This window comes from Haemaphysalis longicornis, unplaced genomic scaffold (assembly GCF_048455015.1).
Source record: "Haemaphysalis longicornis isolate Haplotype H1 unplaced genomic scaffold, Haemaphysalis longicornis Haplotype H1 scaffold_9, whole genome shotgun sequence".
Classification (NCBI taxonomy): Eukaryota; Metazoa; Arthropoda; class Arachnida; order Ixodida; family Ixodidae; genus Haemaphysalis; species Haemaphysalis longicornis.
This window is the reverse complement of record NW_027526460.1, coordinates 47389692-47407252: the sequence shown is the minus strand read 5'-3', so window position 1 is coordinate 47407252 and position 17561 is coordinate 47389692. Positions and strand designations below refer to the sequence as shown.

The 17561-nt window shown below is 46.0% G+C and overlaps 1 protein-coding gene across 2 annotated transcripts in view; it reads left to right on the top strand.

Moving 5' to 3' along the window:
* Positions 1-17561, top strand: part of LOC144152180 (sodium- and chloride-dependent GABA transporter 1-like) — a 58428-nt gene that overhangs the window by 36891 nt on the left and 3976 nt on the right. For both annotated transcript variants that reach the window (XM_077683404.1, XM_077683405.1), the window contains exons 10-13: positions 3007-3135; positions 5676-5778; positions 8576-8676; positions 12972-13142. In XM_077683404.1, the coding sequence (XP_077539530.1) occupies positions 3007-3135; positions 5676-5778; positions 8576-8676; positions 12972-13142 (504 nt within the window). The remainder of the gene's footprint in view (positions 1-3006; positions 3136-5675; positions 5779-8575; positions 8677-12971; positions 13143-17561) is intronic.

Sequence of the window (17561 nt, the reverse complement as noted above, 5' to 3'; positions counted from 1 at the left end):
CATCCTAATGTTATGCATAGCGTGGAGAAAAAAAAAAAGTGACACAAGAGCCCTCTCTCGCACATGCATGCACACACACCTTCTTCATCTCTTACCTTAGGTTTTGTGATTAATATCTTTCCCCATGCAAGTGTGTGTGGCATGTTTCATATTTGTTAGAGACCTACGTAGGTTTTTATATATGATGTACTAATTGTGTGCACGTGTGTCTATATACAAATGTGCTAATAAAACCTGCCTGAGTTCAGAGCAGGAGCCGTTGTCAGGCTGCACCTCTTGCTATTGCTTTGATTCCAGTTACCAGGAAGAAAGAAAGAAAGAAAAAAAAATGCCGTGCTTGTACCACATAATCTTGCAGCACAAGCGTGTCAAATTGCATTCTGGGCCCTGCCATTGGCTTACCGCAATGATTGGCCACCGTTCCTCCCACCCAAAAGCATCGTTCCTTCCCTACCAAAACCCTCAGTGTGTTAATACCAGCATTGGGTTGCCATGTTACTCAAGAGGGGTAACAGGTCTGTATGCTCTGCTTCATTATTTGATGTCTTGATGTCGTTTTCTTGTGGACCAGTGCGTCTTGAGGCCTTACTAGGCGAGCCTTTGATGGAGATTTAAAGGGGCCATGGAGACAATGTACAAGTTTGTTTTATTCAAAAGATTTGGCGCTTTATAGTGCCGCCAGCACTTGTCCGCCAGCATATGATGCTTTATTCACTAAGAAATTAATCCATGTAAGTTGATTCTCCCACCAAATCTTATGTTTCGTGACGTCATCTGCGATGACGTCACAAAAGCAGGCCTTTAAGTGAACGCGAACGCGACACTAGGCATTCAGCGAACTACAGAACCTTGTTTACCATCAGTCCTCCCAGATGGTGCCACCATACCGTGGCTGACCATTGCCTGCCTTTGCTTTGTTTTTGACCATATTTGCGCCTGGCTTGTTTTTATTACGGTAGAAAGTACTCGTGTTGTGAAACATGGGGTGTAGTACTCGACAAACAGGGTCACTTAACCCTTTGAGGGTTTTTGCCGTACGTGTACTGCGGCAGTTTTCCGTCCTGCAAGGTCTTTGCCGTACGGGTACGATTTCGAGCATCCGTTTGAAATTTCGCGCCATATTAACGATGCATGCTCCCTGGGAGGTGCTGCCACCTCCTGGGACTTACAAGAAGTGTTTGAAATTTGATTGTGCTACCTCCTTGCGGTGAAAAACAGAACTCTCTGGCTTCGGCGCGTTACAGCGTCTGTACGTGTCAACGTGTTTCGTGGTTTCAGTTTCGCCACGTGATCGCATTGGAGGCGCGCGAAACTTGATCGGCGCTCGCTATCAGGGGCGGCGGAAGTTGATTTCAATCTATATTGGCGCTGCTCTTATCTTGTTTATTACCCACGCTCACTAGGTATTCTTGCCCTCCTTGCTTGGAACTGAAGTAACCTAATCGGAGACTCCGTTGCGGGGGCGGCGGAAGTTGATTTCTATCTATATTGGCGCTGCTATTAGCTTGTTTATTACCGGCGCTCATGAGTTATTCTCGCTCTCCTCGTTTACTGGGTTGCCTTCGAGTTCTTCAGATGCACGGCAAAGCGGCGATATAGCCCAACGAACTGCCCGCTCTGATGACACCGACCGCGATGACTCTTCTGACTCTGAGTTTGCTCCTTTCACCGAGTCTGAATCGGAAGACAGTCTTTCTTCGGAAGAAGACAGCTCATTTTCGGACATGCGCTTTATGCGTGCAGCCTGCGATAAGGCACTGTGCATAGACCTGTGTTTCAAGGAATACCACACTCTGAAATACTATTGAACATTTTTCAGTTCTAAGTGATTCTGACCCAAAAATACTGTTCCTGATAATTTTTTACCATTTAATCCTGACTTTAAACATTTTGTACATTCCAAATCCGCAATAAACTAATTTGACCACCAGGGAAAGTTTTTAAAAAAAACATTCGACCCTCAAAGGGTTAATTAAAGGAGCCATGAAGACAAAATACAACTTCACGTAATTTGAAAGAACTAGGATTCAGTATCTCACTCAGCTCCATTAGAGCCACAAAAGATGTTTTTTAACGAAAAAAAAGCAAGAAGTATTTAAAAACTTTCAAATTTTGCACCACAGTGACGTGTCATGAGCAAGAATGACGTCATACGGGCCAACAATAAAACATAATTTTTAGTGCATTAACTGCACGTTAGCATTCAAGTGATGCAGTCAAATGGAACTAGAGGCCCCATTACAGACGTCCAGTCATGTGTCGTCGCGACAGGTCAGTTAGGCGGCCGCCAATCGCACAAACAAGGTTCCGTGACGTCATAGAAAAGTTGCGGGAAATTGGCTAGGGGGTCGCGACTGCTTCACACGTTTTCTTTAATATCTCCGTTATTTGTTCGAAGATTGCGATGATATTGGTATCATTGTTATCGGGACTAAGCAGTCTTTCTAATAAACCCACATTGTATTTTGTCTTCATGGCTCCTTTTCGCTTACGCCAAGCGGCCTGTGTGATGTCAGACAACTTGAAAGCGCCATACTGCTATGCAGCAATAACAAGACAAGTGTGCGCAGTACCAACAACAGGGCGCTCTGGTACTTCAACGTTTACGTGTGCTTTCGTAACTTCCATACTTACCCCACCATTCTTACTTCTATAAAAGGAATATGTGCATTACATTTAAGTGCAAATAGCTCGTTCGGCAAGCGTATAAGCCCTGTGTCATTTGCGTCTGCTTTTGGCGGCCTCAGCCAATCGCACAGCTGGGCATATGACGTCATAGGTTCTGTTGCGGGAAATGAGCTAGTGGGTCGCGTGGCCCTTCCCTTTATTCCTAATTACGTCGCTTATTTGAGCGAAGTGTACGTTAAAAGTGGTGTCAGTATGTTTCTAATTAGGCAATCTTTCGAATGAACCAAACTTGTGTTTTGGGAATTAAAGTGAATTTGAATTCGAACCCCTGAATAGCCAGCCCGTCAGTCACCTGCTGCTGGTGCTGTCTTCTTGCAGTTCTGCACGGCCGAGTCCCTGATAGCGGGTCTGATCGACGTGTGGCCCGTGTTGAACAGGAACCGGCCGTACGTGACCCTCTTCTTCTGCACGCTCCAGTTCCTCTTGGGCCTCAGCATGGTCACCCAGGTGAGGAGCACTCATGTTTGAAAGGGGGGAAGGGGGGGGGGGGGGGTTGTCAACTAACCCTTGCTAACTAACTCCTGGGGTGCAGTGTGTTGTCCACATGTGTGTGTGAGTTAATTTGGCAGAGTGTTCCTTACACTGTGTATTGTGAAGAATTCTGCATCCAGAAGTCATGTGGATCCTTGAAAAACCTTGAAAACCCTTGATTTTAAAAAAGAAGGTCGTTGTCAAGGCCCTGAAAGTCTCGGAATTTTCACAGACTCTTGAAAATCCTTGAATTTCTTGAATTTCCCTTTCTAATAAGTATAAAACCGGTAAGGCCCTAGTGAATGTTTGCTATGTGGTTGATCTTCTTTAGTAAATAAAAGTTTGCATTTTGTCACAAACTGGTAGTACTTAATGATGAAAAAATCACTGAAAAAAGAAATGTTGCTGGAGCCATTGTTTCAACAAGGCAATTTGTCTGAAGATAGGTCGTCTTGTTAAAATATTGGCTCTAGCAATGTTCCAATTTTTGACATTTTCTCATCATTTCAATCCTTTGTCTTCCCCTGAACATCGTTTTTTTTTTACATTTCTAACAAACAATCTGGTCCTTCAAAATCTCCACGGAGATCCCTGAAACATCTTGAAAAACCTTCTAATTTTGTCATATCATAAACCAGCATGAACCCTGTACACCAAGTCACCCCACTTGCTTCTGTTCCTTGTCTCTCTTATAAGGAACCATGTGTGGCACGTATGAAGCTTAAAATTATGTGTCTTGTACCAGCATTGCAAAGCGAGCTTTTCCCAGTATCGGTCATCCTAGCGGCCACCACGGCAAACTAAAAAAATGGCACTCCAGTACACCGCGAAAGGCCTCGCTGTCAGAAAACTCGTGAACAAAACATTCGCATCTCTCAGTCCCTCCCACACCCACCCATCACCGGTACCTTTCGCATGAATGCCATGGAAGCAGGTTCATATCCTCAAGACTAATCTGTAGTGGGCAAAGTGCCTTTTTGTTTGCTTTTCTTGTCTTTGTTACTCCCTCACTGAGAGTCGTGTACTCGCAGCGAAATGAGCCTCAAATGTCTCTGCCCCTTTCCTTTGTAAGCTCTTTTGATGTGCGTGTGCGAATTGGCCACGAGCTGTTGAAAAAGAGCACATAAAAACAAGCAGCGCTAAAAAGCATACCCGCCCCCCGAGCAGCAAGCTGAGGGTGTGCTCTTTTGTTCATATTATCCGAGGTGACTGCTGACAATGCTGAACTGGCAGCCCGAGATCGCTACTGGAAGAAGGTCCATTCTTTTCATGTTTTTGTCGAGCTCGTTGAGAATAGTTCAGAGAGCAACGGTGTCTGCTTCCGGAGTTTGGGGGGATTCGAGTATAATAAGACATGGGAATGGGAAATAGAATCCAGGTGCCTTTTGGCGCCATGGCTCAAACAAATTACCGAGGCATTTTCAACGGGAGATTTCTCTCAGGGTTGGGTGGTCTGTATTCGAGTGGTGAGCGGAGGAGTCGTTATGAAGGAATCCTGTACGGTGTGGACCCTTTTATAACGTAACTGCTGTAGTGCGGGAGCGGATATAATGCATGTTTTCCTGGCTACTGGTGGGCCTCCCATAGAACTCAATGGATAAGTGTACCGCTTATAATGCAGTTGCCCGAAGCACAATACAGTTTATAGTGTGATTTTTGGCGGGTCGGTGCAGCTAAGGCATTGTTTCGGGGTCGCAAAAAAGATAGAAAAAACATGGTTCAGCCATCCAACGCAGCCTCCACCCCTATTTCTCCTACAGCTTAGACACAGAAAAAAAAAGAGGCACCATTTAGTTTGCATGATAACTGCACTGGCCCTTGCCGCCGCGGGCGTGGAAAGTTGTGATTAGAACCTTGTGCAGATAAGCAACCACTCTTTTCCTTTTCAAACATCTGGAGATAGCTAGCTGGGCCGCGACGCCAGAGGTTTCCACTACCTCTAGTTGTGCTGATAAGCAACCACATCTGCAATCCCAAACGTGAGGCTGAAGCACCAATGAAAAAAAAAAAAAAAAAAAAAAAATCCTACTTGCGTTTTTATCACATTGTCTCCCCAGCATAAGCTGGGCTGCTCCCCTCTCTGTGGCATTCGTTCTTCTAGACACTAGGAAACGCAGAGCCCTAAAAACATAAACACAAAGTGTAAGTTGAAGCCGTGCTTGTGGTTTGTAAGACCGTGCAGCAGCGTCTGATGTGGAAAAAAACTGAAATAGAGACCGTACCTCTGTTTTTAAGTGGCATTTGTTTGAGTGATGATAGACACGGAATGATTGAACGGCAGCTTGCAATATGGTTGGATTCATGCATGTTTTGTTTATGGTGCGGTACCGTTTATAGTGCAGATTTTCGTGGCTCCCCCGACATGTGTTATAAGCAGTCTATACTGTACATTCACACGACCTACTGTTTTCGCTTCATTTTAAGCTGAGCTTGGGACTTGTGGGCCCCCATAAGTCTGGTGGAAGATTTTTTTTTCGCTTGCTCTCTCTCTCTCTCTCTCTTTCTCTCTCTTGCAGGGTGGCATCTATCTGTTCCAACTCGTTGACAGCTATGCAGTGTCGGGAATGACGCTCTTGTTTATAGTGTTCTTCCAGACCGTGGCCATCTCCTGGTTTTATGGTGAGTCGCATCATGCGCACTACCTCTTTGCAGATTTGGTTGCGTCCAGTGTTTGATCATTTCAAGTAGAGGTGCCAGTATAATTCTCTAAAAGGGAATGTTGGGTGTGTTGGTGCACTCTAAGAGGAATAAACAGCACAAAAACAACGAAACACGATAAAGAGAGCACGAACAGATGCAGCGCTAATTGTTTGCTAATTGTTGCATAATTGTCATTTAATTGTTGTATAACTGCTTGGGATTGAGCGAGTTGGTTCATATTGACTTCAACCTTCAGCTTGAACGAAAAAACACCGGGCATTAGAAGAAAACACGTACACAATGCTGCTGAAGTTTGAAGTTGTATAATTGCTTGCTGGGTAGACCTTGTGAACTTACAAAAGTGGTCTGGTGTCTCCACACAGAGATGGTTTCGGTGGGTACAGGAGCTCTTGTGTGGGTCCACGACGACTGTCTTGGCAGTGGGATTGCCCGCAATACAAGCTACAGTTGAACCTCGATATAACGAACCTCGATTTAACGAAATTCGCGATATAACGAATTTTTTCAAGTTTTCTAACAAAATTTTGCTAAATGCATGTATTTTTGTCTCGATTTTACGAAGTAATTTTGTGCGGCGCTTTCGATTTAACGAAGTCACGGCAAGAAAGGAAGAACGAAATTCCGGTCGAGGCACGTTTTATTTTGCCTCTCAGGCCCTACATTGAAAAAATTCAGTGCTCAAATTGACTCTTGAAGGCTCAAATGAAAGAAAAGCGGTGAAATCTACGGTTAACAACAATTAAAAGCGAAGAACGAAGCTGCACAAACCGCTAGCGGTCATAGACGGTTTAATAGTGCGGCCACTATTTTGACGTCTCCATCGTTGCCTACGCCAGCGCCCTCTATGCTTAGGCTACCGAAGCTTATTTCAAGCTTTTTTTTTCAACGCGTCATTGCTCACGGTGCTGCTGCTCTAGGTTGTGCTCGCTGATAACCAAATTAATATTTTGTTCGTGCATCGTTAGGTGAGTTTTGTAAGCAGCATGAGCACTCCAAGAGAAAGAAAAGTGTTCCGAACAAGAGCCTGAGGAAGTTCGGTGAAACTGACAGCCACCGAAGTGTGATGGATGCCATCGATGTTCTGCGGAGGCACGCAGGTGCACACGAATGTTAAGACCTTGTTAGCGCTGTCAGCATACGACCGTCACGTAAAGCCCGCCCTGGTCAAGAAACGCCAAGCACTGCTTACGGACTTCTTCACTACGGCTTGAACATCGAGTGCTGGTGGCAATAAATTGCTCTCTTTGAACGTGGTCATCTTCGTTTCACCAGCGTTCATTAGACAGCTGCGGTGCGGAGAAATCCGTTTCGTAAGGGCTCAGTGGGCATAAAAGTAATTGCTTAATCGAATTTGGCCGGAAGAATTTTATTTAATGTAAGCTTTCCGCTTTCCGGAGCACGTAAGCGCTGCTCCACACAGTGAAGCGGTCCGCGTGTACTCCGCTGAACTCGCAATCATGGCTTTATCTCGAGTGTTGTGGTTGCATCACGCGCCTATACTGCAGAGCCTTTGTACATGAAAAAAGTCTTTCGAAAGTTTCATAGCAGCCTTCCGCTGTTGGCCCGCCGCGCCTAGGCCCCTAAGCCTACCACTGAATAGACGAAAAGAGGCGTAACTTCGAACGAGCACCTCGGCGGGGTGAGGTTCACGGGACATGGACGCGGGCGCGGGTTCAATTGACTATAACAGCGGCATTTAGTAGTGACCGAAATGAAAAACAAAAAGTGGAAACCTAGTCTGCTATCATATTTAATGAGGCGTTGCGGAAAAAGCACCGGTTTTACGATGACACATGAACTACCGTCGGCTATCCGAATTCCATTGCCCAAGTGTTGAAACTCTTAATTCACACAATTTTCGCGGCCAGTTTTAGTACAAATTTCGCTTTAATTGGAGAGGTAACAACATAGCAGTTGTTGCCTGGCGAGGGCCAAAGTGTTAAAACCCCAATAACTGGTTAAATGAACCGTAAATTCGAAACCTCGATTTTACGAAATTCTCGATTTAACGAAATTTGCGGCCCCAAGTACGACTTCGTTATATCGAGGTTTAACTGTAGCACGCTTTAGAAGCTCAGGAATTTGCTTACTATTTATGGAAAGGGGTTCCTGAATCAGTACTGTATCCAGCTGGCATGCTGTTCTGGTTTGTTACAAGTTTAAAGGCCAACTGCACTCAAAATTTCAACCTCTTGAAAACACTATTTCCCCATAGTCTGCTGAAAAAGAAAGCAACATGCAAAATACAACAGCTGAAATACGCGCGTGGATGCTGCAAGCGGTCAGCAAAAATCGGCGATGTTGAAGCCGAAATCGAGGAAAGCGCAGCCATTGAAATGACGTTGCAGCCGTCCAGCAAGCGGCCGGACGGTCAGCAGCTCGAGAGCAAGCCTGCACACAAGCTCCACGCACGCACGGGGCAGCAAATGGGTGAGGCATTCGCAGCAGAGCTTGACCGGTTCTCCAGCTGCATGGCTGGCCAGAGGCTGGAGCATCATAGGCGCGTCATGGCTGTTTATGCGATCTGTTGGCAGGTGCAGGGCAGTGTGGTCTGCGGCGGAGCTTTTTAAACGCTCCTGACTGATTAACGAGGCATTTCACAGGGCTACCACTCGTCTCTCAGCTGATTTGGTGGTACTTACTACACATTAAAAATAAATTTGGTCAAGGTGAAATTTGAGTGCAGTTGGCCTTTAAGTTTCATCTTTTGAGCTTCCCCTCACCAGCCTAAAGTCCCTCCTCTTCCCACACCCAGGGTCCAGCAAGTTTGCCAGCAACGTGAAGGAGATGATTGGCTACAAGCCAAACTGGTTCTTCCGTGCTGGCTGGGCGGTGTTTGTGCCCTTCTTCTGCATTGTAAGTGGGCCAACCAACATGCCACAAGGGCCTCGTAAGCAGTGTTTTGGCATTGCACGGTGCAATCTGAATAATTTCAGGTAAAGTAGCTCCTTTTACAGTAAAACTTCATTACAAGAGACACTCAAGGGACCCATGAAACATGTCTCTTGTAACCAAGGTTGAGGTGAAACCAAAAATTCTAAATACTGTGTGGAGTTGAACATAACCACTTTGTTACAAATCAGTATCAAAGTGTACTCGAGAGGTTGACAAGAAAATTATCACTATGGCTTAAGTACCGTATAAACCGGAATATAGGTCGATCCGGTATATTGGTCGACCCGCTACCTTGAGGTGGGAAAAGTTTACAAAAAAGATAATTCGGCACAGAAGCGCACACACAATGTCTATATTTATTTTCGACGCCCGTCCATCACTGCCACCCACTATGCCTGCCGAAGTCACTCGTCGGAGCTGTCGGAGTCGTCCGAGGATGACTGCTTCTCACTGTCATCTTCAGTGCCGTCAAGCGCGTTGCTGATGGAGCACTTCCTAAACGCTCGTGCAACCATGTCGTCGGGCAGCGACTGCCAAGAGAAGGACGCCCAGCTTGACACGGTCGTGAGGGATGGTCTTCGCAGCCGGCCTGTATGGGTCTTTTTGTTGTCACCGGCTATCCACTCATTGTACAGTTCGCGGAGCACGTCCATGGATGGCCTCCCATGGATGGCTGTAACCGGGAGCGATCCTGAGCGAAGTTCCCGGACAAAGTTCGCCACTCTGTTCTCCAACTCGGGGTGCACCGCTTGACGTCCACGGAACGATCAGTTCCGGGGGTTGCACGTGCACAGCTTAGCTTTCTGGCTCCGCCAGTACCGCACACTTTTCTTCGAAATGCCTAACTGGCGTTGCGCCGCCATATTCACATTCTGCTCGGCGACTCAATTGCCTTCAGCTTAAACGCCGCCGTGAACTGCCGTCGACTGCCGCCACTCATCTCGGAACAGACACGTGCAGAATGTACGCACACACACACAATAGACGAGTAAAAGATGAAAAACTAGAGAAAAGCGAAAAAGCAAATAAAGGCCTGATAGTGCGAGAGAGCAGTCCGACACGAATGGCGATGGCGACCATGGAGGAAGAAAAAGTTAGGAGACGGCGCTACCGGAGAAACGTGAAGCCTATACATAAAAAGTAAAATCGAAGTCGGCCCAGGCGTCACTGCACCACGTGACCCCACCGTGCTGCCGCCGCGAGCTCTTCAATTTCGTCTGCTCGAAACTCGAGCCTGCTATATGTTGGTTTTTTTCCCACGGCTTTTGCCTTTCGCACATACGCGGCACTCCTGCCCGCACGCGGGCATGAGATCACCGAGCAAACAAATGCAGGAAGGACGGGGAAAAGCTACCGCCAACCAAACACGAAACACGAGAGATGCGCCGGAGTCGGGTGACCGCCGCCGCCGCCGGCCCACCCGACCATGGAGGTCACGTGCTGGGCCGACTTCGGCGGCTTGAGAAAGAGAAACGGCGGAGGGAGCGGCTTCAACGGAGCTGGGCTTGCGAAGGCTAGCTGCGTGACGTCATGCCGTCTCCTAACTTTTTCTTCCTCCATGATGGCGACGGACTACACTTGCACATTGTTGCCAGACAACGATTTACATTCTGCCAATGACCGCTGTATAAGACATTTTCGTGCGGATTTTTTTGGAAAAAAACTGGACCTATATTCCGGTTTATACAGTAAGTCATTCATAGTAGTTTGTATTATAGTATAGTTTGTTTGCAGATTGTATTAGCTTTACTTTGCAAGCGTTCTTGTTCTCGCAATACCGTTAAAGCACTCTTAGACAATTGTCAGCGTTAACTGCTGACATTATCTGTCCTACAATGCCCTCGTCATCCTACTCCTCTGGTTCATCCTCTAGGGCACCATTTACTTGCTTGAGGATCACATGATTTGTAGGCTCCTCGAACACTCAAGGTCCACATCTGCAGGCACAAACTCCTCAAAAGTTTCTGAAACCTCTGCGGTCTCTTGGATGCAGGCCTAAGCTTCATCTTTAGGGCAGTTTTCCTCATGGTCCTTCATATAAAGCCCCCCTTTCATCGCATCTCTTCTAAATAGTGAAGAATTTACTCTAGGGACCCCAAAAAGTTTTAGATGCGAAGCATCTCATGCTCGGGGCTGTGTCCCTCCCTTCCTCGTTGTCGTTGTCCGCCGTCCACACTCTACTGCGCATGCACGTCTCTTCAGCCCCGTCAGCGTTTGGGCTGATGTCAGCGCAGTCCACTATAAAAATAAATAGTTATGCGGCGCCCAGTTTCGATCCCACGACTCTCTGGCCCCAACGGGAGGTACGTGGCGCTCTTCCCACTGCGCTACAAACCAAGATGGGAGCATGTGCTACGAACACGCCTTATGTCCTTGACTCATTCAAACTACGTCAAGAAGCTACTGACACAACGAAGGCACGCGAAGCTGAACGTCAACGGGAACGACGAACTGAAAACTAATGGGAACTTCAGTCGACCCCATGGCTGCTTCGCATACTACTCAGGGTTCCCCTACGGGAAGATGGTTCCCACAAAAATGGCATCAATCACTGATTCTTCTCTAGATCTAATATATAATTCGGTAATCGTTTCCCCAATTCCTACAGGCTGATTGTATAAGGCTATGAGGTGGGCGTTTTAGCCCCAAAAAGCCACCCCGTTTCTTAGCGAGTCCCCCACGTGGGTATGTGCCACAAGAAGAGGAACAGCAACAACAACAACAATGACGCCGGGCGATCCTCCTAAAGCGCGTGCTTGCTTCGCATACTACTCAGGGTTCCCCTACGGGAAGGTGGTGTAATTTTTTCTTTGTAACAGAGTGTCTCTTGTAACCTTGTCTCTTGTATGCAACGTTGCTAACATGGTGAACATAGTAAAACCAACCAAACCATTTTCAAATGTCTGTTACAACCAAGTGTCTCTTGTAACAGTGTCTCTTGTAACGAAGTTCTACTGTATATGAAAATTGATTGAATGAGCTGGCTGGCATCGGGGCAAGGAATCTTCAGGAAATTTTCACTGCTTTGCCTGAGAATTTCAGCTGGGTTGTTCAGCTCTGCAATGTGACAAGGGAATATAAAAGTTTCACAAGTGCGGGTCTTCAACAACCCCATGCGCTTAAGAAAACAGCCACAGCCCTTGCAATCTGGTCCCCAGCAAGGTCTCTAGCTAACTATAATAGGGTGCCTTTGCAGTACATGTCTGGCAGCGCGAAAAAAGGGCTCATGCAAGAAAGAAGCGTAGATATGTGTTGGTGCCCATTACCCTGAAAGTGGTGGCCAGGGACCAAAGGAGCTTTGTCAGAACTTGCAACATTAATGTACCGGCTAATTGCATGCTCTGTTTTTAAAAAGGCTTAATAAAATCGACTACCCCCTCTGTCGAAACGACAACAAAGGGGAATGCGAAGCTTTCCAAAATAAAGTCCGACCCCAAACGAAGCAACCCAAAAGTGAGCGGACTGTATTTTTTATGATAATTAGTATTGTGGTAATGTGGTTCCTACCTTATGTGTATGGTAAGGTGGTGGGGTGTGGGTCCGCTCACTACTGATGCAGGCATTCCATGTCTTTCCCTTAGGGTTCAACCATCGTCGTTTTTAGACAGAGGTGTGCATTTTCTGTCCAATTTTGCGCGTCCATGCACCCTTCTCCAAATCCAAACTGCTTCAACCTTGCCGGATCGGTGCAATTGGATAGACGTCAGTTTGATAATTCCGCAAGGGACCCACGTTCGTTTCCGAACATGGAAACCGGTTTAATTTTTCACTTCACCCACAATCAGCATCATCGCCAGGGAAAGTTTGCTTCCCTGCAGTGTGTTTTGGATGGGCTACAGACTAGGTCAGTGAGAGGCTGAAAGCTTCGCTTTAAAACTTGAGGCTTCTTTAATTGGGAGTTTCTTTACCTGATCAATTATTCCGGAGTTATAAATAAATTGCAAAAGGGTGTACTGGAGGGCTTGTTAGTACATTTAGCATTTAAAAACAGGCTGGAAGATGGGACTAAGGAAGGAAGACGGGACTAAGGAAGCAGCGCCTGTGTCGTCTGTTCCTTCCTTAGTCCCATCTTCCGCGCTGTTTTTAAACGTTATAAATTAAGTATTGACGAATGCCATGGACCATGCTACGCTCAAGCAGAAGGAATGTTCTTCCTCTTAGTCACACATCTTCAAGAACTGTCGCGTTCTGTTAGATTGATGCCTGACACATTGGGTCGCTGTCTCTCTCCCCCCTCCCCCCACCCCTTGCTGCAGACCATTTTCATCTCGTCCATCATCAGGTACAAGCCACCCGTGTATGCGCGCACCTACTTCTACCCGTGGTGGGGCGAGATGATGGGCTGGTTCATGGCGCTCATCTCCATGATGATGATCCCGGCCTATGCCGTCTACTACCTCCTCACTGCTACGGGGCCTCTCACTGAGGTGTGCCCTCCCTTCTCTCGCACCCTGCCCTCTCCCGTCTCGCGTGCCACCTCGTAGACCACATTTTGAGGGAGTTGCAGGTGTTGCAGAACACAGTACCCTGTTCAGTGTTGGGAGCAGTCATTTACACTGGTTGGGGGAGGATGTGCATACGATAAGTGGAAAGCATTAATTCCATTCGCAATGAAGTAAGCACCGAGTAGTCATTTCCAGTTTTGCAACCAAAGAGGAAAGTTCTGTTAAAGGCAAATTGCACTCAATATTTCAACCTCTTGAAAATCTTATTTCCGTGTAGTCTGCCTAAACAGACTGCAAGATACAAAATATGACAGCTGAAATATCAATGTCGCAAACGACCATCAAAGATTGGAGGTTTTGAAACCGAAGTTGAGAAGAGCGTGGCCATTAAGCCAGACTGAAGCGACATTCCAGCCGGCCGAGCTGCCGAGCGAGCACGCGGCCTCCGGAGAAAACCTTCGCGCAATGCTTCGCCCTCTCCGCAGCCTTAGGAGAAGTGCGCCCAGTGGAGCTCGACCGGTTCTCCTGGCTGGCCATAGGAAACAGCGCAGGGGTGGCCACAATGTCACTTCCACTTCATGGCTGTTTGCATGATCCACCGGCAGGTGCAGCAGCACCTGCAACGAAGCTATTTTAAAGGTTTCTAACTAATGAACAACACATTTCACGGTTGCCAGTCATGTCTCAGTCGATTTGGTTTAGTAGTACGTACTGTACCGTCAAAGTAAATTTGGATGAAGTGAAATGTGAGTGCAGTTGGCCTTTGAAGTTCATTATTTCATCAAGGGAATCATTGCAATGAAAGCAAAGTTGGATGTTGTTTCCCTGGCCCCTTTGAAGATCTTTACCGAAAATGCCGACTTCTGTAAGGTCACAATTATACTTCGGCTTCCTGTTGCAACAGTAAAAATTGCCTTTGATTTCAGCTTTTCAGCATACGTGCTGCAATTAACACTCTCTTATTGCGGTGCGCTGATCTTGTGTACTCAGAGGCTTGACACATTCCACGGTCAGTGCCTTTGACGTTCGGTTGGAATGCACTGCAGAAAGCCCACTTCAAATGCATTGATTCTGCAATGCGTATGAATACCGAGGGTGTTATGGCCATGTTCGCACTGGGTTCTTTTATGGTGTTCACACGTATGTATGTGTGCCATCCAAACTTTTTTTCTTTAATGTCAGCTGTTCAGCTCATAGCCAAACTATTGCAGCTTATTGTCCGAGGTTGAACTTGGGCTCTTATCTCGTTTTATACATTGCGTGTTCCTCGCCACTAGCTTAGTTTTAGTCAAGCATCTAGTTGGTGTAGTTAACTAGTCCTAATCCTTTTTATATACAGTCCTCATATACACTCAAATGTTTATTGTCGTCTAGAAAAGGTTTCTGGTTCCTATTCAGTTGTGTGCCAACTGTTCAGTCACTTGATCGCAGAAGCTACGTGGTTTAGATGTAATGGTGTTTGTTCATGATGATCCTGATGTGTATTGTGCGTACAGTGGTGTGCCTGGTTAGTTTGCACTTGTTTTCAGCCCGGGTGGGAGGTGTGTGACTGTACACATCCTGCACTTCCCTGCATTTCCATGCGGGCATTTGAAAGCACCTCTTGTCATTGTTTTTCTTTATTTTTTTCCTCTTCGAAGGGATGCATCTGTTCTTGAGAAGGCACAGCCAAAATGATGCATTTCATTTCATTGCTAAAAATGGACCATTTTGACACAAATAAGTGACCTTTTGCTAGCACTACCAAGGAAAACCTATTAGTGGGCTGAAGAGTTCAGAAATTGCCAGTACAGTATTAATGATGCAGCTAACTCCTTTCTTGGTACAAAATCAGCAGCAGAATAGATTCAGGGGGGGATTTGCTGGTTTTTATGGCAAATAGGCAGGGTGTTAAAAGGACCATGCAGACGAAATGCAAGTTTGGTTCATTCGAAAGATTATTTTATTTATTTATTGGTACTGCGGCCCAATATTTAGCCCCAGGCAGGAGGGGCAACAACAACAACAACAAGAAGCAAAACAAGTCTAGCATAGTCAGAGGCAATGAAGGCGGTACATAAGCGACATTGTCTTCTGTGGCTCTGTTTGTCAAGCCTACCCAGTGTTTCACGAAACGAGCACTGTCAACTTCAACAAACATTAGCCAGGCACAAATCCGGTCAAAAACAAAGCGGTGGTGGACAGTGGTCCCGAGTGGTATGGTTGCGCCATCTAGGAGGACGGACAGCAAAAACAAGGCTCTTTTGCTGCAGCCCTAGTCTGCATACTTATGTTCACTTCAGTATTTGCTTGGAATACGTCATTGCAAGCATTACGAAACACACGGTTCAGCGAGATAATCAAAATTATGGCTTAAATTTTTTAATTTACCAGCGAATAAAGCATCGTTTGGTGCCGGACAGGCTCTGGGGGCACTATAAAACACCAAATCTTTTGAACAAAACAAACTTGTATTTTGTCTGCATGGCCCCTTTAAGGCATGAAGTCCCACTTGTGCATATTTTTGTTCTTTGGGAAGGAAAGATGTGGCAGCCACTTTCCAACACTCGTGGTGCATTGTATTTTTCCATACGAGTGGAAGGCAATACGGAACACAGAGGAGTGCAACTTGGTCAGAGCAAATTGCCTCCCAAGAAACACAGCAGTCGCAAATATTGGGCATGGTGGGAGCTGGTCAAACTGTAGCATACACTCGTTTTTGCTCCTAAGCGCTTCTTTCTGTAGTTATTACTCCGAAACTGGCAACAAAAAGAAAGTGAAGAAAAACATCAAATAACGTGCCCATTCCATTGTTGAATTGACAACCAGCAACACTAACCAGATTGCCAATGCGATGCTGTAGCAGCACTCAAGTGTAACAGTGACGTAGTCGGTGTAGAGTGCAGACATTACATGCACACCGCAATGCAGGCATTACACGCACACCGCTCAGTGCAGCAAGCAAATGTGCAGTGCCCTGGAAGGCCTGGCAATAAGTTTGTACAAATGCGTATCGTGTTGTGCGCATTGCTAAGGACAGTTCTGAACGAACTGTGGAGCAGAAATCTGTGCATGTTTCCAAGTGTTTCCCTCATTCGTCGGCACAGAGGAGTTAGTTAGGGGGGGTGCAACAGAGAGGTGCATCCTCCCCACATGATCGTTGCCAGCGTGGCTCGCATTACTGCACTGTGCTTACGTGCCGCACACATCCTCTTATCCCCCTCGCATTGTTGCTTGCTTGCACGTATTGTTGCTTGCTTGCTTTGCAATGAGTGTGAAGTAATGGTCGCAAGGAGGTAACAAAATTTAGCTTGTTTGGTATGAGGACCAAACCTGCCGTGGTGGCTCAGTGGCTAAGGCGTTGTGCCGCTGAGCACGAGGTCGCGGGTTCGATACCATGCCGCGGCAGCTGCTTTTCTGATGGAGGTGAAAAGCAACAGCGCCTGTGTGTATTAGATTTCGGCACACGTTAAAGATCCCAGGTGGTCAAAATTCACCCGGAGCCCTCCACTACGGTGCGCCTCATCGCCTGCGCTGTGTCAACGCATTAAACCCTAAAATCAATCAATCAAAGTATAAGGACTGAGGGTGTAGCCAATTATATTTAACGTGTGTTTTTTGGCAGTGGCTTTCAACTGTCGTCTTCGGCTTAAGGCCAAAGATGACAGTTGAAATTTGTTGCTTGAGGACGACTAAAACATGATATGGGCTAGGGCAAATACTGAAGTTTCAATATTATTCAGGGGTGTAATTAAGCACGAGGCCTGAATGTCGGATTTTACAATTCAAATCAATCACTGCGCAAATAATCTGATTCCAGGTAAGAATTCCTAATGCTTAAATTCACGAAAGAATTATAAGTTTTTTTTTTGTTTTTCGAGTATTCAAACAAGTTTGGTAATTCTGTCAACTGTTGCTGCAAACTTACAGATAATCTGCCAAATCTATATCTATTAAGCTTGCACTAACTGCAATTTTAAACAGTAATGTGTCTAAACATTTTTTTTTAACCCAGCAGACAAGCGTGGATCACCCATATCTTGTTCAACCTATGTAAACCTACTCAAATTAAAGAAAAAAGGGGGCCTTTTACTCAGGTTTATGGGAATTTACTTTTGTGGTTAAATTACGAGACTGCATTTTTGGCAACTTTGGGATGAAAAATGCAATTATGATCTAAACTGCCCTGCCTTTCTTGAGAGCTAGCTGCATTTGCTTTGTTTGCTTAACAGAGCATTACATAAATTAACTTCTTTTCAAGGTCATTTGATGGTGATTGTGCTGTTTCTTTCTGTAAATTAGACTAGCTATATGCCAAGCATACTCTGCTGGTGTAGATTATAGTATTGGCTCCCAAAACTTCCAATTGCAAAGGGTAAAGTCTAGCAATTAGGATGCTGGAGTTGTAGTATTTCTTGTTTT